The following is a 25,312-nucleotide window of genomic DNA, read 5'->3' as shown; positions in this document are numbered from 1 at the left end:
TAGGGGTTGCACCTGTTCAACAAGTCATAAATTATTTATCAGGTTTTGCTGATTTTTTAACTGATGATATTGAAAGGAATCTCCGTAAATTATTGTCCATCTTCAGTAAGAATGACACACTAAGGTATGAAGAGTTTTATATGTTTTGTTCCTTCTTTGGATTTGAGAAAAGTGTAATAACTTTTGCAAAAGATTTGATTTTTAACTTCAAGTTTGTTGATTGGTTTCGTCCAGATCTTGACTTAAGTAATGCTGAAGCTTTGTTTCGTAAAGGATCTATGGTTCCATGGATAATAATCTTAACAGATAATCCTGGTCAATATAAATTAATAGAATATGTTCCGGACAATAAGATTGAAACAAGATATATATACTTTAATGCTATTATTGAAAAATTTCATACCAATGCCGATGCTGATGGTGTCCAATCTCCACTGCGTCATTTCCTATTTAACGTTCTCCGGCTACAGCCCTATGTCACATCACATTTCTATGTGCTCTTTGATCACAAAATTGTGGCCACGAGGACAGACTCAGGTAGTCTTGACTTGTGAGTGAAAAATTAAAAACTTTTATTGCCGCCCAAAATTCAAAAAATATAGCAAACACGTATGAAAGAAAATGGTAAGGCATTTTAAAAAAGTGACTACTAAAAACCTATCGGAACGGTTTCTATCGTAATCACAAAAAGTTGTTTTATGTAAAAGTGACTTTTTTGCTTTTCAAAAACATAATAAAAATTGATGTTCCATATTTTGGATGACCTTTTATGTTAGTGTGCGTGCAGAAATATTATTTTTATTTCGTGAAATTTATGATAAAACTCTAAATTTGTTTAATGAGCAAATTAGACATCCACTTTCCTTTCAGTTGTTCAAATCTTAATGAATAATATTATTTATTCACTTAGAGAAAACAATAATTAATTATATAATATTTTTAATATCGAATACAAAAATATCATAACTATTTCTATGAGAGATAATATTCTCCTGGGCCTTCCGTTTTTCTAATCGCTTTTGAAAAATGATCACGTCATGCCATGCATTTTCAGACTCCCATTCACCAACTCCCATGATGATTCGTATATACCAACACGATACTTAGCGACCGTTAATATATTGAATGTTTGCTCGTTTTATATTTTGACAAAGTTTCTCAATTTCTTCAACCGATGGTATTCAATATCGTTTATAATGTTTTTGTGCTTATTTTACTTTATAAATGCATTTACAGAAAGCACATTTGAACAACTAATAGATCATTTTAATACAGAATCAAATCTGAAGTTTGATCAAAGAGTTATAATTGAAACTCGACATGCAAAAGTCAAATATCAAACATTAATTATTTATCTTACAGGATTTGAATCAATTGACATTGGGAGGCCATTTCCATCATCTCTTGATGAAATAGCCAATAAAACATCTGCAACATTAATTGCAATAGAATCACGTTATTTTGGCAAATCTTATCCATATGAATCCCTTACAACAGAGAACCTTAGGTACAACACCATTGAGCAAAACCTTGCTGATCTTGCAAATATTATAAAGTATCTCAAAAATCTTTACGAAGTCAAAAAAGTCATCATAGTAGGTAAAGGCTATGGTGGTAGCATTGCCACATGGTTTCGCCTTCATTATCCAAATTATGTTGATGCAGTATGGGCATCATCTGCACCACTTTCACTGATTTCATACAATGATCAAATAGATAAAAACATTATCAGCAAGCTCACAAGCCAATCACAAAATTGTTACGATGCCACTGTTTCATTAATGAAAAGATTTGAAGCGATTTTCACTTACGGCGACTCTCAATCACAGATCCGTGTTAAGCGTTCGTTTGGGTTTGCCGAGAGTGCCAATTCTAATTCATTTTTGTATGAGGTGGCTGAATTGTTTGGTTTAATGGCACGTACTGAAACTAATAGAAGTACACATCTCCTTACCGAGTATTGCATCGGCCAAAAGTTCGAACCAAATGAAGAATCATTGATTTATATGTTCAAGAAAACCTTAAACCAATATGGCATGAACGTTAACTCTTTTGATCCGCAAACCGCCGCATCTGCGACATGTGATGTGAAAGATATGCGTTCACTACTTTACATTAAGTGCAATCAAATTGGAAGTTTTAATGTTTATAATTCACAATATTATCTCAGATCTCGCTCATTAAATGAGACATATTATAATAATTTATGTAGCACAGCATTTCAAATCGATAAAGTTGCTCCAAATATTAATTCATTTAATATATTAAATGGAAATTTGGAAAAAGGTGCATCATCAACTATATTATCACAGAGCACTATTGACATTGAATCAGAGCGGTTTCATTTTGTCGACAATATAGAGAATGATTTCATAATTAAATCGACATCAGAAGAATTATATAATGACGAGCTATACACACTCATAGGGAATGAAACACAAGAAATATCGACCTTCAGAAGTGGTATCATTAGTATTATTGAGAATTGGGCAGATTCAATACGAAATGAAAAATGTTCTCAACATGGAACTATTGTAATGAATAAATGTAAATGCTTTGATAGTTGGACCGGAGAACTCTGTCAGACAAAGACTATTTCGTCGAGGATGTTCAAAATGATTTCATCTGTGGCGACCCTTTTCCCGACAATAATCCTTTTGTCGTTTGCATTGCTGGCGTGGAAGAAGCTGTTCAATGACTCAAAAATAGACACAAGGCCATCGGCATTCTGATCAGATGATTTTGTTTATGAGCATTTTTATATTAAAAGTATTTTATTCGAAACATTTGTCTTAATCTGTGAAAATTGTTGTATTAATATTTTGAGATAAACTGAAGTGGACAGAAATCCTTTATATAAACTGCCGTGAAAAACCTGTAGATCGACAACAGATAAACCATAAATTTTTATATAATTTGTTAGCAAATAGAAATTTTAACATATATTCAGTCCTAAAAATCTGAATTAATAAATTAAAATATGCAAAAAAATATTTTTTGTGTAAACGTTCTCCTTAGTGAAGTGAGTGAAAAATAGGAATATTGCGAAAATTACAAAATTAAATCGAAAAAAAATTTATTAAATATATATTACTAAATATGTTCTCTATAAATAATACTACAGTGTAGGCGTGGGTTATTATAAGGTGTCTGTATACATACTTTATTCTTCGTTTTTTTTATTTATTTATTTTTGGTGGGTACATAGAGAATGATTCTCTCATTTCAAGTCATTTATCTTTCAAAGGAAATAAAGTGTACCATTGATCACTTGAGATCTCTTCAAAGTTTATATTTTGACACAATTACATTTTTTTAAAAATTTGCTAAAACGTTTTAGCACAAAAGAAACATAAATCACTGAATATTACTTTTTATTATTTAACCAGATCTTTTCACCTTTGCAAAAGCTGCTGCTAAGTCATTTGCTTGAGGATTCTGTGGCTGTCGGGGTGCCCCTGGGGGTGGTCTACTCACTTTTCTTAATTGTGCAGGTCCATTTTGTAAAGTTTGCATTAGTTCATCCAACACACCACGTCTTGGGTCAGCAGCGCTAATTGAAGGCCCATGTTGACCAGGCCCATGCATTGGAGAGGTTGCCTTTTTCGCGGCTCTTTCTTCGTCTTGTTTCTTCTTTTCATTTTCTTTCTTTGCGTTCATCAAAGATTCAGCCAATTTCAGGAACACATTAAAGAAGTCTGCGATTTGCATTTGCTCAGGATCTTCACCGTATTCCTTCACCAACGATTTATATTTCTTATCGATTTTATCGAACAATGGGTTTTGTGCTTGAATTCTCTTTTCATTATCTTGTTTGAACTTATTAAACTGTGGGAATAAGTTATAATTCTCCATAATTAACTTCTCTGCTTGTGGCATCGCGTTGTTTAACTTGTTGAATGTCATCTCGATTTGTTTAAATGATTTTCGTGTAGTATCCAAATCGACTGTAAGTCCTTTCTTGAGTACCTCTAATTCGGAATACAATTGATCGACTGGGAATACGTCAGCAATGTAATTCGTCAATAAATACCCGGGAACTTGTGTACGTGTTTCACGGACTTTATCAATGAAACTGAACTTATACCCATACGCACCGCCACGCATAGTGCCGCCATTACAGATGTTGCCAATACGTAACAATAAGGCTAACAAGTCATGTAAGCGCTTCGATTTGTCAATCGCCTTTAATGAGTCTAATATGTACTTGATTGGGAGTTCGACATCTTTCATTTGACTCTCAAATGTCTTACGTAAGTATAAGAAGTCTAAATGAAGTTGAAGCATCTTGATGTTACTAATGGCTAAGATAAATTGCTCAGACTTGCCTAATAAGGATGGATCGCCATCATATGATTGAACTGTTTGGATTTCTTCGGCTGTAGGAGCATTGGAGCGTAAGGATTGGATTTCATCTTCGGTAAGTGCATCATCTAAACGTCGAATCTCATCTGCAACTTGTGAATTAGGTCGACGGAATCGTGATACCATAATTGCTATGTTCTTGGAACGATTTGGCTCTAATAAATCAACAGTCTTAGGACGTGGTGGTGATGCTGCTGATTCGGCTGCTTGTTTCTTGGCGGGTTGCTTAGGTGGCGCTGATGCAAATAATTCAATAATCTTGTCGGTATCAATCTTGATTTGGCTGTCATCAATGTCTTCCCATACTGTGTCTTTGACTGAGATATCTGGGATTTTGTCCCAATAAAGATTTCGAAGCGGTTTGGGAGGTTTTGGATTTGGCTTAGGGGGTGGCCCTGCGGGTGGGGCACCCGGTGGTGGGGGTGCACCTGGGGGCGGGGGTGGGGGTGCCCCGGGAGCACCTGGGGGTGGTGGAGGAGGCGGTGGTGGGGGTGGAGGAGGGGGCGCATCACCGCCTGGTGGTGGAGGGGGCGGTGGGGGCGGTGGGGGCGGTGGGGGTGGTTCAGATTCGCCGCCGCCACTACCAGCGTTAGCCTTTAATTCAGCTATTTCTTTCTTTAATTGATCGATTTCCTTATCACGGGCTTCGACGTAATCAGATAACTTCTTCACCATTTCGCTGTCATTACCACCTTCGCTTGATGAAGAAGGAGCAGCAACTTCTTTAGTAACTGTAACAGTAACTGGATTAGCTTTAGCTTGTTGAAGTTGTTTCATAAGTTCCTCATTCTTTTGTGCTTCTTTCTCTTTACCTTCTAAAGCAAGTTGGCAACTAATTTTAAGGTTATCGATTTGCATTGTTAATTGCTTCATTTTAGCTTCGTAGTCATCAATTATTTCTTGCATTTGTGAAGGCGCAGCACCTTGTGCATTTTTATCATCTTCTTGTTGATTATCATCCATATGTGAAGCACCAGCAGCAGATCCAATGATTTGCCCAACTTTCTGTGTTGCTAAGTCTGCATCCACTGCAAACATCATCTTACTTAAGTCTGTTGTAATGTAATTATCAGGTGCTAAACTTAATTTAATTGGCCTCTTCAAATTACGTGCAGCTTGAAATGCATGTGGACATTTATCAAGTTGATTTGATGCTGTATATATACGTAAAATGTTTAATGAATTATAATAATAAATCATTGTTTGTTTAAAGACTTCGGGATATTTAAGTGATAAATCAAATAATCCAAGCATAAAGTTGTTATATAAATATGATGGTTCACATGCTCGCATCGTTAATTCATAAATAGTCTTATGATTATATGGGTTAATATATTTGTTAACAAAAAGTTGCTTGATAAATTGAATATCTTCTTCAAGTGTAGGTATTAATGAACGAATACCAACATTATTGTTTACTTTCTTAAGTGCACCTATAAGACCTGCTTTTTCAATTTGTTGAATCCAATCAAATTTAAATGAGGGATAATCGGAAAGTTTCATATAGAAACCGTTTAAAAATGACGATAGAGACGATAGAAAGTTGGCCGTTGGATTTCCTAAAACTGCAGCTGTGAGGTTCTTCCATCCTTTATGCTCACGCTTAAGGTTCATAAATGATTCAAGAATAATACGGATGATTCTAGCAACACTATAATTCTTATATGTTTGTGGGGTGAAAAGATATGCTAACGAAATTTCTAAAACCATATCAATGGTTCGTGGAATTGGAGGGAAAAATGAGTTTATGATCATTGGAAGGGCATCTGGATAAGCAGTAACTAATCTTGCACCACTTCCTGAATTACATATGTCACGAACACATACAAGAAGATTTAAAAGAATTTGTCCACCTGTCTTCGTGAGTTCTTCGTATTGTGAAATTCTTGATGATACTTGTGAAAGTAATTGAAGAAGGTATAAATGACCTCCTGCTTCAAAAAACTTTTGGCTCCATGTGATTCTTGATGTAGAAAGATTGACAGAAAGAGATTCTAAAAGTTTGGGCGTGATTTTGTGTCTTAATAAATTGAGGAGAGCTTTTGGATCTGGTGTTTGACTATCTCTCATATGTTGGAGTACAATGAATTGCCATTTTTGATCCACGTCCTTCTGTTCGAGTGGTGCTCGCTTTTGCTCATTGAGATCAAGGTCGTCCAAAAGATCTTTAATCATTTCTTCAACCTTTTCATCAGACGGCTTACTTGTTGGCAGAGAAGATGTCACAAAAGGTGGTAATTTTGCAAGAAGTGCATCAGAATCCCCTGGTGATGACATCTTTGTGTTTGACATTTGAACAAAACGGACTTTTCCTCGGAATAGCGGTTATATTGAAAATTAAATTTTCAGCACTGAAAAAAAGCGGTTTTTGCGCACAATCCTCAAATCTGGTAGCAATTGAAAACAATGGCGGGATAAAAAGCGATCACATCTAATTGAATAATTTTTCAAAAAAGGGTTATGGGGCAAAACCTTTAAAAGGTTAAAGAATGACGCATTCAATAATTTTATAAACAGTTTTTTGAAATTATTTCTTCAAACGAAAGAATGATTTTATAAAAACTAGTTGATATTTTATACAATTTATACTTAACGCTTGTTTTTTTATTTTAGATGTTGAACATCAGATTAAACTAAAAATAAAAGAAATGATTTTTTTCCAATGTACATAATATATAATATGTCAAGATCAAATAAACCTATTTGATTTTTGCTTTTTTTTTAAGTAAAGTAAAACAAATGATATAATAAGGAAAAATTTTAAAAAAGAAGTGGACTGAATATCCACTCCAACGAAACAACATGATAAAGTAAAGAAAGAATTATATAAATCAATGTCTGTAAGACCTTATTTACCTAAAATTATGCTTGTAAAAAATGTTAAATCGCACCGTTTTTAATAAACTATTCAATATTTTACGATGAATTGGGTTTTGGGATGCTTCAAAGGAATCCTTGAGTGGATTGGATTAAGAAATAAAACAGCAAAGGTACTAGTATGTGGCCTCGAAGGCTCTGGAAAAACAAGCCTCCTACAATCTCTTACATGTACATTTGATTTCATTTACACTTATAATTATGAATTCACCATTAAAAACATAAATTTTACTGCTTACAACATAGGAGACCTTTGGATTCCATTTACAAATGTGAGTCAACATTTTCTTGGAAAGAATTTAATTGTGTTTCTTGTAGATGCATCAGATCCTTCTACATTTAAAGATGCAAAAAAAGAGTTGAATAGAATCCTAGACGATGCGGCTAGGGAAGTTCCAGTTCTTGTTCTTGGAAATAAAATTGATAAACCAGAATCTGTTTCAGAACTTGAAATTATAAAATCACTTGGAATATCCAAAATCATTACACCCATCAACACAACAACGATTCAACCTGGGACTAGGCCAATACGTCTTTTCATGTGTTCTCTTAAGGAAAAATATGGGTATCAAGATGCATTCAATTGGGTGATCAGATTTCTTTAATTTGTGTGTAAATAAAATATCATAGTTCTTTAAAGTTAATTATTCGTGATTTAATCGAAATAAAAATGCAATAAATGATTTATTTGAATTTTTTTCATTATGGGAAAAGAGAAACCGTTTATTTCTAAACCACAAGTTTTTATAAAATGCACTCACAGCCAAATATTTTTTATGCATGTGGATCTAGCGAATTTACCCAAATTGGGCAAGCTCAAAATGTTACATATCCAATAGAATTAGCAACTCCAAATAATTGCATAAAAGTAATTGCTGGAAGTTGGCATACTATATTCTACTCACAAGCTAAACCTAATCATCTTTCTTTCTGCGGGTGCAACTCTGAGGGGCAAATTCCAGGATGTTCAACTGAAACAGTTCAAAATCTATATACACCTCAATTGAAAATTACAAATAACCCAGAAAATGTTGTTGCTGGAGATACGTTTACTTTGCTATTAAAGGAAGATGGTACAATTGAGAAATACGGCAAAATAAATTTACCTGATTCCTTTTCCAACATTAAAAAACTCTATGCCAAATTTCAAATCGTTATTGGCATCACTAACGATAATAAAATATTATATTTTGATGGAGAAAAAGTTACACAACTATCAATTCCTCAGCCAGAATCTATTTTATATGCTACTAACTACCTTGAAAATGGTTGTTCCATACTTACTCAAGATGGCACTCTTTATGTATACCAAGATAACTCAACTGATCCAATCAATAAATTTACAGATATAATTTCAGTTGCATCTACTCGGAAAATGGCAGCTGTTATTGCAAGTGATGGACGAGCCTATGAAATTCGGCGTAATAGACTCCTTCAAATTACCGGATTTGCAGGTCTTCCAATTCGCATATTTGCAGGTGGTGCACATTTTGGCATCATAACATATCAAGGGGAGTGCTGGACGTGGGGCTGCGGCACGTCTGGGCAACTTGGCACAGGTTCATACTCTAATTCGCCAATTCCACGAAAAGTTGTCATTCCAAAGGATATGAAAATTGTTGATGCATGTGCAGGCGAAGATAACACATTATTCAGCTTGTGCAGCTTGAGCGAGTATTCTGTGATGCTCCCTGAGCCGATGAAAAGTCAACCGTTACCACAATCTAATGTTACAACAGCACTAATTGATTTTGCATTCAATGCACCAGAATTTGACTTAAAATTTTAGTAAAATGTATTTCGTTATTATTAATTCATTTAATTTAAAGTATGCATTGTAATGCTGTGTAACATTAGATACACAACGAATTATTATAATGTGTGTGGGTAATGGTGCCACATAGTTTTGATGGAACAATCAGTGTCATACTGATTGATCTTCGGAAATAGGTAGGAACTCTTGCCTCTTCGGAACAGTAAGAACACCAGATTGGCTTAAGTAAAAGGACCTTATCAAGGACACCGAGGTGCAGGAAATGTACAAGAATCAAAAGAATCCATTTATTAATGAAGTAGAAAACATGCAACAAAAGCTTCGATATTTTACACATAAAATTAAAAGTATATTACATTTATTAATCGATATATTTTTTTCGTGCATGTTACTAAATTTTATATTCAGAGAATTAAGATATCCTCATTTTATTTTTTACTGTTATTTTCTATCATTAATCCATTTAATTGGTCTGCAAACACCATACGTCAAATCACAAATTCTTACAAATTTTCTGTTATTACCTGTTTTCTCTATCAATCTGAGTGTTATTTTTACTTGTGCTACTTCTTGTATCAATTCTAGGGTGTGGATCATATGCTGACCGATTCCATTAATTGCAAACGATTTATATCCAATTATGTGGGAATAAATCAGATTACCATATTATTTTTATGAAGAAATCCTTTGAAAATTGTTGAGTTGGAACTACCTGGGTGAAGGATAGGTAGATGAAAAAGATAAAAACAAAAGTGAAACTGAATCTAATCTTGTTCAAAAGACTTTTGTGAATATTTACTGAAAATAGAAAAGCAAAAATCATATTTCCTTCTTGAAAAGATGATCGAAGAAGAAATACTTGAACCATCATCAGTAAAGAACATGAGCACATTATATTTTTCTTAATATAAAACAAAAGAAGAAATAAACAAATTAAGGAACAAATTTCCAATACCACAATTCCTTGAAGAATTCATCTCAGCACTTGATGAATTATCAAAAGATAATTGGAAACTTAAGTTGCAATATATAAAAGAAGGAGTTAATCCATTAGAAATTGCTAAAGTACTTCGAAATGATGATTTAGAAAATCTTCAAGAAATATCATCACATAATGAATTTGACTTTAATCAAATAATGAAGCCATCACTTTATGAAAGATGTTCATTTGTTAATACTAAAAATGTTTCATTAATTGATTATTGTACATTTTTTGGATCAATTAAATGTTTTAAATATTTGTCATTAAATAATTCGAACATCATAATAAATACATACAACTAGCAGAAAGAAAGTTCAACAATTCTATTTCAGCATTCTTAATTTCTTCATCGTGTTATATATCTCTCAAAATACAGAATGGAAAATCATTAATATATATTAAATGAAAATAATTAAAAAATAATTAAATAATAATAAATTTTATTTTTAAATGAACATAACTTATGATGATATTTGAATTCTTTGTACAACTCCGTTAAGATTTGAAACATATAAAATATCATTATTAAATACAATTGAAGTAATTGTTGGTTTTCTCGACTTCATTCTTTTTTGTTTCTTTCTTGCAGTACTCGCGAGTTCTTGTGAAGTTTCCACGTCCCATAATTTTACCACACCATTTGTCGTACCCGTTGCTAATTGTCTTAAATTCTCATTGAATGCCAAAGCGGTCACTTCACGTTTCTTATTATTAAACGTCTTCCACTGTGAAATTATTTGGAACTGTCTTGTGTCTATCGTTACGACGAACCCCCCTGACGTTCCCACGAAAATTTGAGACAAGTTTGGCGAGTAATAGAATTTTTGGGGTGAACCGTAACTTTGGGGTATCCTAATTGACGATACCATTGCCAAGTCATTTGGCATTAACGAATCCCATAAACAAATATTAGCTTTACAGTCACGTGATTCTATTTGTTGTGTATAAAATTGAGCAGTTGAAGTCCCGAAACATATTCCAGTCACTTTACTTGAATAAGTATCGATTACATTATAAGGGTTTAAGTTATCTTGATTATACAAGTTAACTTTTGATCCATATAAAGCACCGAATAAATATCCGTCGTAAGAGAATGAAATTCCATTACATCGAATGTTTTTATCCGGCGTATTATATATTATACATTTCTTGATGTCATCGAATGATGTCAAATATATTCCGCCATTTAATTCACTCACTAATGCATAGTTTTTAATTGGATGAGAGATTACATATGAAGGTAAATTATGTTTGTCGAAATAATTTAATGAAACGTTTGCATTAAATGCATTAATTTCTTCTTCCGTTTCATCTTGTTGTGTTTGTTGTTGTTCATTAATTTCATCTTCTTGAATAACTTCATTACCGATTTCTAACTCTGGTAATATACTTTCATTTTCATTTTCTTCTTCTTCTTCTTTATTTAATGTGATTGGGTTAGATAACTTCTTTAGTCCTAATGTTGTAGCTGCTATTAATGTATTACAATCTTTATTAATACATAATGATAAAATTGCTGTTTTATATGATGCTATAATTTCAGGTCGTTTCATATGTACTTTAGTAGATATAGTTGTAAGTTTATTATGTAATAAATTAAATGAAAATCGTTTTAATAAATTCTTACAAAACATTGGTATCAATTTAGTACGATCATACGATTTGATCAACGTAAGATATAAATTATTCAATTTTGAGTCCTCTGAAACTATTTCAAAAAGTGAATTAATTTGTAAGAAAATTGGAAAATTCAATGTAGAGTATGTAAAAAGTTGTTGATATACATCATGTAACCAATATAATGATATTAATAAATTTTGTACTAATCCTTTATTTTGATTTTCGCCTTCATTTTGGATTAATTCTTTTACATTTCTTAAGATATTATCTACTAATAAGAAGTCGATCAAACTCGATACAAATTGACCTAACGATTTCGGTTTTTTAACGGACTTCAAGTGAAAAGTTTCAATAGTGTTCAACGATAAAAATGAAAAGAAATATTGTTCAAAATGAATATGTTCACTTTCATAAGGAGCGTTTGTTGGCGTAATTAAGTTCACATTTAAATGGTTTATAATTACGTCATCGATAATTCTATTTTTAATTAATTTATTTAAATCTAAAGTTATAATAGTTTGCATTAAATCGACGTCATGATTAAATAACGCTACAATGAATGAACCAGTAACAATTGAACATATAATAAATGCAAAACTTGGATATTTATCAAATGGTAAAACCTTCTGATTAATACAAGTAATTAAAACACATATCGTTTGAGATATTTGAGCTATTTGTTGTGCAGTGAATTTCATCGATATCATTTGTTCCGGTAAATATGAAATATTTCGACATAACTCTTCGAAGTAATTTAATTGTTCTTCTTTATTCGACAACAACAAAAGTCTTCGGAATACAAAACATCTTCTTTTACATGTACGTAATAAATAATCATTTAATTGTCCAATCATTGAATATAAGTGATTACCTGCTTCTTTAATTTCATTTGATAAAGAAGTTATACTTTGATTAATCTTTGAAAAATCATTTTGCGTTTCGATAAATCCTTCTAATCGTAATCTTCCAATGTTAAACACAATCAAAATCATAAACCAATTAATTACATTATTTTCATAATTATCATTATTATTATTGTTATTATTACTAATTAAAATTTCTTCTTCTTCTTCATTATTATCAATGTTAAATGTACTCGAATCATTAGTCTCTAAATGATATGATTTACCAATGATACGATTTGATGAATTAGGAATGAAAGAACATTCGTCAATGATAGAAGGCGAAGGATGTAATAATGAAACAGATGGTATTGATTGTGTACTATCATCTTCTGTCGATGAATAAAAATCACTTGAATCAATATCTTCAACATAATCACCAGTAAATCCAAATGAAAAAGGTTCGAAATCTTTTTCTTTATCAGTTTTCTCTTCTTCATTATTCTCCATTAATATTGTATCATATTCATCTTCTTCATTACTATCATCTGATTCATATACAATTGAAGGGATTTGTTTATGTGAATAATTCTTAATTGGTATAGTTCGAATTGATTGTTCTTGTTGATAATTAATTTGTGGAATAGAAATATGTTTATCTAAATTAATATGTAATTGTTCAATTGATTGTTCCCGCGTCACTTTTAGGATAAACGTATCAAAATACTTCAGATAAATTACAGCTAAAAAAATTGTACCTGAAATAAAGAATGATAAAGATAAATTTGTTTTAATATTTAATGGTAAATTTAAGATTTCAGTCGTACAAAATCGCATATCACAGAAATAATTTGATGATATATTATAATTTAATGGTTTAATTTGCATACAACGTTCATTATAATTATCAAAGTTAATATTAATTGGATCTTTAAAAATTTCGAAAAATAATTTTGCTGAATAATCATTTAATGTTATTGATTGAGGTATAAATAATTCATTAATAGCTTTTTCCATTAATTTATTTTCATTATTATTTAAATTCCGTAATACAAAAAATATTAATGATATATCATGTACATTTTGATATAATACATTTATAGCTAAATCATAACGATTAGCTAAACAAAACATTGAAGCCGCAATATGATAATCTTGCTTACTTAATGCACTATATGCATTTTTCTCAGCAACTCTTTTATTTCGTGGAGTAGAAAAATCTCGTACAAAGAATTCTGCTCGTGTATCATCACCAGCTTTATGAAACAATGAATGTAATACTCGAAATCGTTTTGTAACTGTTAATAATAATATTGACATGAAACGACGTGTTTCAAACTCTGATGTAGCATAAGGGATAATTAAGTTAATTAATGTGTTTAAATCTTTCATCCATAATAATACTCCTGAATTACATATCGATGTCCAATTAGAAAAATTAATGAATTTAATTAATTTATCTTGTTCTTTAGATTTATATGCTAATAAAATTAAATCAAATGGTATAACATGTTCAATAGAAAATGTTAAAGCTCGTAAATAATATATTCCATAATTATCTAATAAATCTTTTGGTAATTTATATATTGTTTTAAATTTATTTAATATGTTCATGAAAACTTCATTTTCTTCTTTGGTAAATTCAGTAAATCCATTATTCTTTTCTAATGTTTCTTTTAATTTCCCAATAATTTCATCAATACTTTCATCTGTTAATAAAGGATCATCATCAATTTCTTCTTGAATTTTTAAGATATAATTAGTACAAAACCATTTCAACTTCGAATTATCAAAGTTTTCTATTAAAAACTTAAACATTCGTATTAATAAACTAAATCTTCCTGATATTAAAATAGGTATTAAATTCATTGGATGAAAATCACTAATTGTTTTACATAAACTTGATAAAGTATAATGAAAAGTTGGTAATTTTTGTGGTACATTTAAGAAATATGTATCCATGAACTTAGTAAATGCATGAATTTGATTATTAGAAGAATATACTAATATACCATCAAGTGTCCATTCGATTACACCTGCATTAGGAACATTATAAGAACTAACTAATTTCCATAAACAATTTGACTTTAAATATGAATAATTATCTCTAATTGGATAATAAAATTCGATTTTATCTTTACTAGTAACAGAAAACATTCCTGTTGGTATACAAGCTATTTTTAATGGTTCATAATTTATAGGAATTGAATGTAATATTTCGAATTTATGTTGTGAACAATCTTTTCTCCAAGTAATATATATATTTTTAGTTGCTGCTACAAATAAAAACCCTGGATGTGCTATAGAGATACCTTTAATTTCTTCATTTTCTAAATCTAATATCTTTTCATATGTTAATAATTCTTCTTTATTCTTTTGATCTATAAATGATGAGTTTAATACAATACAAAATATTTGATGTTTAGTTGAAATAATACATATTGAAGATCCTGAATAAGGTAATAATTTTGTTACATATACTGGTGTAATATCTACAAATAATTCATTAGAATGAATATGTTTTAATTCTATTATATTATTCCGATGATACCACATAATAAATATATCATTCTTAAATAAAATATAAAATATAATTCCTTCTTCTAATTCACAAACAACTCGAAAATCTAAGAAATCTTTTCTATAATCTTTCCAATTCATAGGAAATTCTTTTGATTCTTGTGAGTTAATATCAATGATTATAATATTTTCTCCATTAAACCCTAATAATTGTGATGATGGTGTTAACCAATCAGCAGTTATTAACTTGTTCTTTAATTTATATATAAACTTAACTAATATTGATGGATCATATACATCAGTATCATTAAATTTCCATATGAATCCATTCCCTTCATTATCGATAGAGATCATTAATGGTAAATTCTCATGTACACGAATTAATGTAATTTTAGAATCATGTCCATGTAAATTTGAGATTTGTGTAACTCGTAATTTCTTAGATATTTGTAAATTAACTGACGTTATCATTTTTGTTGCTCTGTTTTGTAAGACTAATGATAAATAACTAGGACGACCTAAGAAATGTTGATCTTGAAAATGTGAAAATTCACTTTCTAATCGACATGTAACTAATAATTGATCTAATTCAGTAAAATCTACATCTAATTTAAAACATAACAATTGTATTAATTCTGGTGTTCTTCTAATTTGTGCACAAATTCCTTTGATTTCCCAGAGAATGACTTTCTTTGATTTATCACATGTGATTAACCAAAATCGACTTTGTTCTAATTCACTTTGATCTAATAATTTCGCTTCTCGATCATCTCGATCTCTTAATGGGAAATGTCCATGTCCATATGCATATGTATCTGATTTAGGCCGATGAATCTGTTGAAAAATCATTGGATTATTTGTAACCATTCGTGTAGTCTTAGTTACAAATGCTGTAAATACAGTTTCATAACACCCTGGAATAGCTGCAACAACATTAAACATAAGCTTCTCATTAACACTGGTCTCAGTCCATATACGAACAGCCATATCATCGCCTAACGTAAAAAAACAACATCGCTCATGAATGTTATCGGTCGTCCGCCATCTAACGTTCTTAACCGGCGACGGTTGGCTGATGTTGATGCGACAATAACTATTCGATTGCTGGATTTTATGATAGATGACAATGGTTCGTGTGTTGGCTTGAAGTACTAAGATAAAGCGAGAATCTCGTGAATGACTACAAAATGTAGCTTTGATGGGATCTATCCATATCGGATGAATGGCACAGAGACCTGTGCTTGGATCAGGTATGTCTTCACGTTGGTATATTGTAACTACATCTGAGCAAACACAAAATTTATGATCACAATGACTCCATGAAAGACAAACTGGTGGACTATTAATTTTGATTTCTTGTGATAGAGTCCACCCTACTGAAGAAACTGGTTCCCAAATAAAAATACGATTGTCTGTAGAACCAGATGATAAACGACCTGAATATGGCGCCCAAGCAATAGAAGTAACCATAGTTCCTTCAGGATGCCCTTTAAGTGAAGTTACGATGGATAAACTCCTTGTTGCTATAATGACATTATTAGAAGATCCATAAGCAATTAATTGTTGTCCATGAAAATAAGTCGTGGCAAAGCAATGAGGGTATTGCGCATTGCTCATTCCTGGGTTCATTAGTTTGGGTAATATTGTGATAGGGAATTTCATTCGAAGCCAGGATGGATGATGGAAATTTTGCGTGTTTTACTTCCTGCCTCAATTCTATCGTCAGTATTCAAAAAAATTTATTGATATCAGTAAAAACCGTTTAAAGAAAACTACTGTTCCCAAATCTTTTTACGTATAAATACTTTTAAAAATGTTTTAGAAATAAAATATATGTTTGATCAAACGAAGTCTATAAAAAATGAAATATATAAAAAAAATCTACCTTTGTTTTGAATGACTTTCATGCAAAAATATATTTTGTTAATATGCCAGATATTTATTATTTCATTTCCAAAATTTAAATAAAACTTTCACGATTACCAGAATAATTATAATGTAAAATTATAAAAATTTTAAATTTAGCAATGTTATTCCTAATTCTTCAAATCTTCTAGTAAGATAATCCGATGTACATTTACGAATAATCATTTTCTAAATATAATTTTTTGTTGTATATTTTAGAAGTAATTTAAAAGCATTTTTTTACTCACTCAGTTTTCTTTGATAAAACCTTTTCTTAACGAAACTTCTACTATTATTTTTCTTTTTTTAAATTAATCTATAGATAAATAATTCATCAACAACAAAACATTTTAAATGATATTCTGATTTAACTGGGAAATTATAGTCTTGAAATTTCGTTAAACTTGAATTAAAAAACAAGTAAATTGACTTAACTTACAAAAATTATATTTATAAATTTATAAAAACAAAAATATTTCAATTTCTTTTACTAAACAACTTAAAATCACTTTCCCCGAAGTTTATTCTTACTTTATGGCTCACGTATTTCTGCACATGGAGCACGCGCCCTTTAAAACGCTTCCCGTGAAGTCCATTGATTGCTGCGACAGCGCTTTCGTGGTCGGCCGTGTTACAGAACCCGAATCCTTTTTTATTGATTTTCGGTGAAGCAACAGTTCCAAATTTGGAAAATAATTTACGTAAATCTTCATCTGTTTTTATGGATTTTGGTAAATTTTTGTAATCCAGTTTGGCTTTGATTTCGTTTCCATTAATTTTGCAGCAGTTCAGTTTCAAAATCGCGTTTTGGCATCTTCGGAGTGTAAAAATCGATCGTATCCATATCCACTATTGATCGGTTTGTTATCTGGGCCAATTCTCGTGGAAATTTTACATGAGATAACTTCGCAATTAAGAAGACGCGATATAAATAAATGCAATTTCAGTAAACGAATTATCAATCCCTTCGATGAAAATATTATTATCGCTACAGGAAATTGAATTACGAGTTTCAGTGTTATAGTGTGAGATATAAAGTGTTTGACCTGCAATCGTAGAATAATGAAATTATTATAATAATTATAATAATGAAATTATGAACTGCAAGATCGGCCATTTCATAATTGGAAAAGGTAACATATGCATAAGAAGGACGTAAATTGTATATACGAATACTGTCTTCAACAATTGTTCCGACTGATTTGAAGAGATTGACAATCATGGATTCAGTGACTAGGAATAGCCTAATTCATCAACTGGAATATTTCGAATAGTAATGGTTGAAGGTTTGTTGGAGTGTTGGCAAGAAGACATTTAGGATTTTGATTCTATCCCATGCTAAGCCATAAATTTTGACGATAATTATTCATTTAAAAAATTGAATAAAGATTTTATGAAATAAAGTTTAGAAATTATTACGATGAAGATGAACCTGCATTATAAGTTCTTTTTCATATATTTTGTTTAATCAGCAATACTATTCAATATGTTAGAAAAAATTCCCATATGTTCAAATAAATTTTACATTAAAATTCTATAAAAATTTTAATATTAATATCAATTTCTTCTTTTAACTTTAATTATAAGCGAAATATTTACTTACACATAAATTAGATATTAAAAAAAATGATGATGCTTATGTTTCTAACAAAGAATTGCTTCGTTAATTGATTAAAATATATACTTATAAATGATTTGTAATGTTGCCCAATGTAATGTTTGCTTTACATCAATGAATGTTTTGTTTAACAAGTTGCATGCCTGAGTACAATTTTTTTGTTTTTTTATTTATAAGCCATTTCCCAAATAATAAAAACTAATTAGAAAATCTTTTTTAGTGGTTGTAATTAAAAAACAAACAAATTTCTTTAAAAAATTCATTGAATTTACTTATAAATCAAAATTTTGCATTATTCCCTCTCCGCTTGCTGTCCATATTGTCAGTTCTGACAATGCCAAATCTCTAATCGGTACATAAGATATTGTACCCAGAACAACATACGACCTCTTTTCAGCCATATTTATACACGCTGCAGTGCCGTCGTTTGTTGCTACCCATAGTTTTCCAACGCAATATCGCAATTTATTTATTGGAGAATCAAACCATGAAAACTCGCTGAATGGCTGTGAAAGATTACGTATGTCATATCCGATGACTTTGCCGTCATCTGTTCCAGTAACAAGTTCATTTTCAAATGATGCAATTGTATTGAATGATAATCCTTTCTCAAATGTAGGCGATACCGCTGATTGTTGGGTCCTTCTGTCGATTGCTGAGATGGATTGCTCAGTTGCTGCAAAAATCAGATCATTTGATGAAAAGCAAATGTCATTAACAGGATGCCCCATGTTGGCAGATGAAAGCCTTTTGTGTGTTGAAATATCCCAGATACAAACTTGTGAGTCATGAGAGCCTGAATAAAGATTATCGCCATATACTAATATTGATTTGACAGATGATCTATGACCATCATAACGTCCAGTAGGTTGGTACTCAGTTGAAGAAAACTCGTATATACGGAAGTCACCACCACATGAGAAAAATAATTTATGTGATGGATCAAAAATACAAGATTCAATATCAAAACCAGGAGTTGGACCAGGGAGAGGAACTGGTTCTGTACCTAAATGTGTTAGATATAAATGACCAGAAGAATCACCTGATAAAACTTCCATTCGATCAGGAGATAATGCAATACAGTTGATTGATTGGCCTTTGTGAATATCAAGTGACCTTTTTGGAGCAAGAAATGTACATTGGCCTTCAGGAGCTGTTATTGAAAATGAGTGATTTTGAAATTGATTAACAGTAACTGCTGGATTTTCACATGAAGTTATACCATTGGAATATTTCATTGGGTAAGTGCTATTTCCTATTCTTACGTAGAAATTATTTAACTGTGTCCAATCAGGTTGAATCTCCCACATTATTTTGTAGTGTTATTAAATTATTAAATTGGTCGGCCAATTATCAATGGAAATTACCATCTCCAACTAATGCACATTTCTGCATTAGCCTATTGATAGAGATATTCCAGAAAAAAACTCTATTGGTTGGGAAAACCCATGTGATTATATTCAAGTATATAAAATTTAATAATAAAATATTTAAATGTAATCTAAAAAGATAAAAAATGTATTCCTTAAAAATAAGTTATGGCCAAAAATAATTATTAATTGGAAACCAACACATAAGTATTGGAATTGTCTTGTTGAATTTTTTATTATTCGCATAATAATATGACACTTTTTAGGAGCACAACATAAATTTGAATCAAAAATAATCCACTTGACTAACTTTTTAGTCAAAAAGTTGTGCTATTTTTTTCTATAAAAATATTAATTCTTAATTATAAAATTGGTATACATCCATATTTAGTCCTTAGAATACTCAAATTAATCAATTATGTTTATTAATTTATAACGAAAGCAGCTGGAGAAACTTGAGCGCCACAATTTTTTTGGTTTCGTTGTTTTTTGTGGATACACCCTGTTCAATTTCCATAAACCGATACAAACAAAAGCGAAATAAACTTCTTAAATTGAAGAAAACCGTGGGTTTATTTAGAAAAAGTCGATTTCAAGCTTTCATCATGCACAAGAAGCAAAAGAAGAAAAGTTCATCTAAAAAAATAAGTATATCAAGTCCACTTGAAGTTTCCCATGTACTCCACATTGATCAAGATCTTAATTGGTCATTTGATAGCAGTGTTCCGCCAGAGTCAATTTTCACAAAAATAAGAAACATCGGTAAAGGAGGCTTTGGCGATGTTATCCAACTTCTTCACATTCCATCACAAACACTTCTTGCAGGCAAAAGCATAAATGATGAATTAATTTCACCAAAAACTCGCGAAGCCTTGAAAAGGGAGATTGATTTGATGCGTGAAATTGTATCTCCTTACACTATCCATTATTATGGGAGTATCATATTCAACAAAAAGATGACAATTCTCATGGAATTTTGTCCACAAGGCTCTCTACGTGATTTAATCGACATTTCTGAGAAAGTTCTCAGTGAGGCACAAATTTCATTTGTTATGCATGATCTTCTTTGTGCACTTCAAGTTCTTCATAATCAACATCACATTGTTCATCGAGATATCAAAGCTGCCAACATATTACTTTCATCCAATGGTTATTGCCGCGTTACAGATTTTGGCGTTTCCCGTAAATTCGCATCCGACAAATCATTTTCCACAACGACAATGGTCGGAACTCCATATTGGATGGCTCCGGAAGTCATCAACGAAGAGAAATACAGCTTCCCTGCAGACATATGGAGCACAGCTGCCACAGCAATGGAACTTGCTGAAGGCGCGCCGCCATTTTGCGAGTTCCCGCCGACGCGCGCAATTGTCGAAATCGCAACGAAAGGTTTTCCGGGCCTTCGCTTTCCGAAGCAGTTCAGCCAAAGCTTCGTTCACTTTATCGAAATATGTGCGCAAGTTGACCCGTCGAAAAGGCCAACAGTCGAACAGCTGCTGAAACATCCATTTGTTGCAAGAACAGAGAAAATGAACCGAACGGAAACAATGGCGAGTTTGCTTAACACGCAAATGTGCTTCGAAAAGTTGCTCGAAATGGATGAAAACGAGGAAATGGATACAGAGTCATTCCAATCAATGACAAGATCTTTCATTAGAACATCGAAAAAGACTTTACGTAAATGAGTATTATCATATTTTATTCTGAAGTTTTATAGAAATGCAAATTAACAATTTACAATTCAATAAAAAATTAATTTAAGTAAAAAGATGGAAAAATAATTTATGGTTATTTGCTATGATTAAAACATTTAATTAGGATTACTGAGGATATTTGGAATGAAATAATGTTTTTGGTTGTGAGGATTGAGAAATGTGATGTGAAATATGTATGCTTTTGCTTTTTATTTGTTTCCTTGAAGATTACGTCGAAAACTCAGAAATTTTGAAAGCTTTAAAAAAGGAAAAAGGAATTCCTTGGGTAGCTGGAAATAATGAACGATTCCATGGACTATCTTTCCAAGATGCTAGAATTTTATCAGGACCAACTTCAGATATAGATAAATTAAGACCAGAGACAATCCCACTTTCTCCTTCGCCTAGCTCTACCTTCACAATCCCTGGTTCATATAATTTCAGTGAAAAATATCCCAAATGTGATTTTGGACCAATGGACCAAGGAAAATGCGGATCTTGTTGGGCCTTTTCAGTTGCTAAGTCATTTAGTCACAGATATTGCCAAAAATATGGTCATTTAAGCATTTTCAGTCCAGCACATTTAGTAGGTTGTGATCGACGAAATGCAGGATGCCAAGGAGGAACTCTTATTCCCGCATGGAGATACATTGATTTGAAAGGGATTCCACTCGAAACATGTCAACCGTATGAAATTAATTCGACATCTTTCAATTGTTCACGTAGGAAATGCTTCAACGAAACAACTCCTTTTGAAGCCAAAAAGTCAGTCTTTTGGTCTGCAAAGAGGTTTGACTCTATTCCAGCGATGCAATACAGTATCATCACAGATGGGCCAATCACCACATCAATGAAAGTTTTTGCAGATTTCATGTATTACAAATCGGGGATATACACGCACCTGAAAGGAGACAACGTAGGACTGCATGCAGTTGAAATCATTGGATGGGGAGAGAAAGATAAAACCCCATATTGGATTGTGTCTAACTCATGGGGTACGAATTGGGGAATGAACGGGAGCTTCCTGATCAAGAGAGGCGTGAACGAATGTGGGATTGAAGACTACGTTGTTGCAGGAGAAGTGATTTAGTGTTTATAAATATTATTAGAGTTATCATGTTTTTGCTTTTTTTTAAAGATGTTATGGTAAAAAATGTGATTTAAAAATATGTGCAATAATATTATTTCTAAAAATATGTGATTACCTTAATTATATCAATTTCTTGCTTTTGATCCTTTATTAATAAGATATGTATATGTTATTATCGGGTGTATTATATTCCAAAAGATGGAAAACTTGGGAAAAATGTACGTTTAAATCCAAAACAGAACCCCCAAAGGAAATTTTATGTTTATTAATATCAATGCTCCTTTTGAGCATGAAACAGAGGGATCAGAAATGGAAGACCAGAATTTTCCCACATCAATTCCATCTCATCAAAATAATTTTATTAATCAAAATCAACAAAAAATTTCCAAAACACCAAATAGAATTTTAAGCAGAGGTTTAATTTCTCCTTCCATCTTAAAGCAATATAATGCAAGTGAAGATAATCTCATCAAAAATCAAAAGCCAACTCAAAAAATTGGTCACCTACTCAAATCAAATATAACCAAAGAAACTCCAAATACACAAGAACAAATTTTTCTTTCTAACAATAAAATAAGAAATATTCAAACACAAACGTTAACAGCCACCCAACAGAAAGACATACAAAATTCCTTATCTTCAACTTTGGAGAGCACTTTTTCTTCTCTGAAAGAAATATTTTCTCGAGATTTCTCGAAAATATTTAAATCTCCTTCTCATACGCCAATATTTAACGTATCGAATTTTATTGACTCATTAAGCGCAGACATTATTCATATGGTTAAAACAATTGAACCAAAAAAAGATATTGAAATCAACATATCGAAAGAAATCAATTCGACAATCGATGAAGTCATAAATCCGATTATTTCTGAGTTATCCAAATCAAGAATAAGGAACAAATCAGCGACAGATAAATATATCAACGAATTACAAAAAATTTATGAAGAAATAATAAAAATAACGAAAAATTGCGAAAATTCTTTTTATGGAATTTTAAATGAATTAGAAAAAGGGAAAACATATTTTACGCAAATATCCGATTCAAAGCATTCTGAGCAACAAAATCTGCAACGAAAACTTAAAATATTAAAAATGAAACAAGAAGAACTCGAAATGAAAGCAAATCAACAAAATTCCGATTTAGAAGAAATTAATTTTGAATTAAACAAAATAGATGAAAAATATGTTGAAAATGATTACAGTAATAATAATCAGATGATTATTGATGAATTATCAAATATTTTGATTATGATTAAAGAAAGTGAAATTGATAAATTTAATGTAATTTTTGATGAGCAAATAAATGTTTTAAGTAATGAAATAAATTATATGAAAAATGAGAAAAAAGAAATTCATAAACTAAAGCAATTGGTTAAGACAACATCCCGCATTAGCAGATATGGAATTTACGAATTCCCTAACGCGCAAGAATCGTTTAACAACGAAGCACAAAAAAAGTTGCATGTATTAAAAGAAAGAAGAGAAAAAGCTTTGCGGGGTTTTGCTGTTAATAAATGAATAAATGTAATTTTTTTATAGGAAAATTATTAATTAGAAACAAAGAAAAACTTAACATAACTTAACGTGTGTATTACATGTCATTAAATCAGCTATTACATATTTTTGTTCTACTACTCATTAAGCCATCCCTTACCTGTGTATATTGTTACACTAGTGCAAGAAGCTGACCGAAATGTGTATGCTCTTCGTTTATTGCACTATTTAGTGCTGTGAACCAATCAAAAGCACTTTCCTGGAAAGTTCACATTAAACCTTAACGAAAAAAATGCTGTGTACCCAATGAAATTGTAGTTGCTGAAAATACATCAAAGAACCTAGTGATTCCTGTTGTTGTTGTTAATGTGTGCTTGTACAAAAAGAAAAAGAATTCGGACAAAAGAGAAATATCAAGCAAAATAATCGAAGCATAATTCAAATGTTTAGTAAAAAAAAAAAAGCTCGTTATTTATACGAAAATAATTAATTTTTATTACAAAATATCTATTTACAACATTTCTTCTTTTTTTTGTTGTTTTGATCATCTGTAATATCGACATTTTTCTCAGTTCGACCGACGTCTTTTGATGTTGAAAGTTGGTAGGCAATCATTTCAAATAAGGAATCAATGTTTAGTCCTGTCTTTGCAGATGTGTTGATAAAGTTAAGTCCATTGGCTTCAGCATATTTTCTTTCTTCACTTAGGTCTTTATCTGGATGTAAATCACATTTGTTTCCGACAAGAAACCAAATAACGTTTTGTTCGTGATTGCCCTTTTCGTTTTCGTACCACTCTTTGGCTTCTTTAAATGTCGCTGGTTCGGTAATATCGTAAACAATTATAATAGCCATAGCTCCACGTAAATATTTTGGTACTAAACTTTTGTAAAGTTCTTGTCCTGCTGTATCCCATATGTTTAGTGTGACTTTTGTGTCGTCATCTAAAATAAAATCTTTCGATATAAATGCCGCACCAATAGTTGGGACATTTTCATCAATAAAAGTACCTTTAGAGCACCTAAAAATTATACTGGTTTTACCTGTGTGACTTGAGCCTATAAACGCAACTTTATATTTTTTTTCTTCCAAAATCTGTTTTTATTCAAAAGGCGATATAAGATGTGTAAATTATTCAAATTTTGGTTTGGAGTCGCA

At 31.3% G+C, this 25,312-nt stretch overlaps 7 protein-coding genes across 7 annotated transcripts; 4 read left to right on the top strand and 3 right to left on the bottom strand.

The window, feature by feature from the left end:
* Positions 1–1,196: 1,196 nt before the first annotated feature.
* Positions 1,197–2,732, top strand: GO595_002012 (Clan SC, family S28, unassigned serine peptidase; the record flags this gene model as incomplete). The annotated part of the gene is made up of 1 exon (XM_067914875.1): positions 1,197–2,732. One exon carries the CDS (start codon positions 1,197–1,199, stop codon positions 2,730–2,732), a length of 1,536 nt encoding a protein of 511 aa, XP_067777698.1.
* Positions 2,733–3,381: 649 nt separating this feature from the next.
* Positions 3,382–6,657, bottom strand: GO595_002011 (Formin-like 2 Domain containing protein; the record flags this gene model as incomplete). The annotated part of the gene is made up of 1 exon (XM_067914874.1): positions 3,382–6,657. The coding sequence occupies one exon, from the start codon at positions 6,655–6,657 to the stop codon at positions 3,382–3,384; it is 3,276 nt and encodes a 1,091-aa protein (XP_067777697.1).
* A 1,336-nt stretch (positions 6,658–7,993) lies between these two features.
* On the top strand, positions 7,994–9,031 carry GO595_002010 (alpha-tubulin suppressor-like RCC1 family protein; the record flags this gene model as incomplete). Its single annotated transcript, XM_067914873.1, has 1 exon — positions 7,994–9,031. The coding sequence occupies one exon, from the start codon at positions 7,994–7,996 to the stop codon at positions 9,029–9,031; it is 1,038 nt and encodes a 345-aa protein (XP_067777696.1).
* A 6,578-nt stretch (positions 9,032–15,609) lies between these two features.
* GO595_002009 (uncharacterized protein) lies at positions 15,610–16,642 on the bottom strand (the record flags this gene model as incomplete). Its single annotated transcript, XM_067914872.1, has 2 exons — positions 15,610–15,623; positions 15,706–16,642. 2 exons carry the CDS (start codon positions 16,640–16,642, stop codon positions 15,610–15,612), a joined length of 951 nt encoding a protein of 316 aa, XP_067777695.1.
* A 2,133-nt stretch (positions 16,643–18,775) lies between these two features.
* Positions 18,776–19,741, bottom strand: GO595_002008 (Proteasomal ATPase-associated factor 1; the record flags this gene model as incomplete). Its single annotated transcript, XM_067914871.1, has 1 exon — positions 18,776–19,741. One exon carries the CDS (start codon positions 19,739–19,741, stop codon positions 18,776–18,778), a length of 966 nt encoding a protein of 321 aa, XP_067777694.1.
* A 737-nt stretch (positions 19,742–20,478) lies between these two features.
* GO595_002007 (STE family protein kinase) lies at positions 20,479–21,558 on the top strand (the record flags this gene model as incomplete). The annotated part of the gene is made up of 1 exon (XM_067914870.1): positions 20,479–21,558. One exon carries the CDS (start codon positions 20,479–20,481, stop codon positions 21,556–21,558), a length of 1,080 nt encoding a protein of 359 aa, XP_067777693.1.
* A 205-nt stretch (positions 21,559–21,763) lies between these two features.
* On the top strand, positions 21,764–22,657 carry GO595_002006 (cathepsin B; the record flags this gene model as incomplete). Its single annotated transcript, XM_067914868.1, has 1 exon — positions 21,764–22,657. The coding sequence occupies one exon, from the start codon at positions 21,764–21,766 to the stop codon at positions 22,655–22,657; it is 894 nt and encodes a 297-aa protein (XP_067777692.1).
* Positions 22,658–25,312: the final 2,655 nt, after the last annotated feature.

Source organism: Histomonas meleagridis, assembly GCF_020186115.1.
Source record: "Histomonas meleagridis strain 2922-C6/04-10x chromosome Unknown contig_16, whole genome shotgun sequence".
In the NCBI taxonomy this organism is placed as follows: domain Eukaryota; phylum Parabasalia; order Tritrichomonadida; family Dientamoebidae; genus Histomonas; species Histomonas meleagridis.
The sequence above is the reverse complement of the archived record's forward strand: the minus strand, read 5'-3'. Positions and strand labels throughout refer to the sequence as shown.